We start from the raw sequence: 1,045 nt of genomic DNA, 5'->3' as shown, positions 1-1,045 counted from the left end.
CACACACACACACACACACACACGACAGCATTCTACAGACCGGGCAGCCATTCAAACAGCTCTCGGTAACAGTAACCCACGGCAACCCTCAAACCAGCCCCCTTTTCCCTTCCTCCTCAAGAGACATAGATCCATTGCCCAGTTAGAGAGAATTGGATGAACTAGCAGAGTGAAAAGAGGTTGTAACTTTACCCACTCTGCCCTTACTGTGCAGCGCTAGCAACTCTTAAAGGTTCAGGAGGTTAATAATTAAACTTAAGGGGATTTGTGGTAGAACAAAGTGGACACAAGCCAGCAGATACCCCTCACCTCTTTTGTTTAACTCATCCACTCACTCACTGACTCTAAAACATGCACTTATTCTCATGGGTGAAGAAATGAGCGGAGCCTTATTCAACTCACTCTTGGACATTATCCATGACGTGCAGAAACACACGTGCACACATAGCAAGATGACACACAGCTGCATCAGAATGTCAACATGTTCGCTGCTTCTCAACACACAGTTAGTCACACTCCACTCTCCGAGCGGCTCTCCTACCATTGTGGTTGTGCTGCAGGGTCTCAAGCACGCTGGCGGAGTCAGTTGCCCCCAGCTCGGCCAGTCTGCGGCTGGTGGCGCTCAGCTCCGACCGCAGGTTGGTCACCTCCTGGCTGGCAGACTGAATGGCCCCATCAATGCGTTGGGCCAACTGCTTGTTGTCATCCATCATTTTCAGGATTTTTGCCTGAGGAAGAGAGCGGAATCCAGACAAGGTGTCATGCTGACAAGTTGTGCATCTCCTGTGAAGGACGGTGTCCCCAAATAAATCCTTCCTCTTTCTCCTTTTCTGTCTGTTCTTGCTCCCTTTTTTATAAGGAAGTTAAATCCTCAAAGCAGTTTGTCCTTTTCCTTATAGAGAGGTATCCAGCTCAGGGGAATGTGTATCTGCTAGAAGTAGTGTACACTTTGGAGATGGTATGTGTGGTGTGAGCTTGTCAGTGCGCAAGCATGCCTGTTTGTGTCAGAGCGTTCCTAAACAGCATGTGAGTGTGTGTGTGTGTG

General features: G+C 48.8%; 1 protein-coding gene across 2 annotated transcripts in view; it reads right to left on the bottom strand.

The window, feature by feature from the left end:
- LOC116692400 (kazrin) overlaps window positions 1–1,045 on the bottom strand; it is a gene marked incomplete at its 5' end in the record, with an annotated part of 192,232 nt that overhangs the window by 123,824 nt on the left and 67,363 nt on the right. For both annotated transcript variants that reach the window (XM_032520679.1, XM_032520680.1), the window contains 1 exon segment: window positions 542–728. In XM_032520679.1, coding sequence (XP_032376570.1) covers window positions 542–728 — 187 coding nt within the window.

The sequence above is a fragment of the Etheostoma spectabile genome, chromosome 7 (genome assembly GCF_008692095.1).
Source record: "Etheostoma spectabile isolate EspeVRDwgs_2016 chromosome 7, UIUC_Espe_1.0, whole genome shotgun sequence".
Taxonomy (NCBI): domain Eukaryota; kingdom Metazoa; phylum Chordata; class Actinopteri; order Perciformes; family Percidae; genus Etheostoma; species Etheostoma spectabile.
This window is presented reverse-complemented; position numbering and strand designations above follow the sequence as displayed.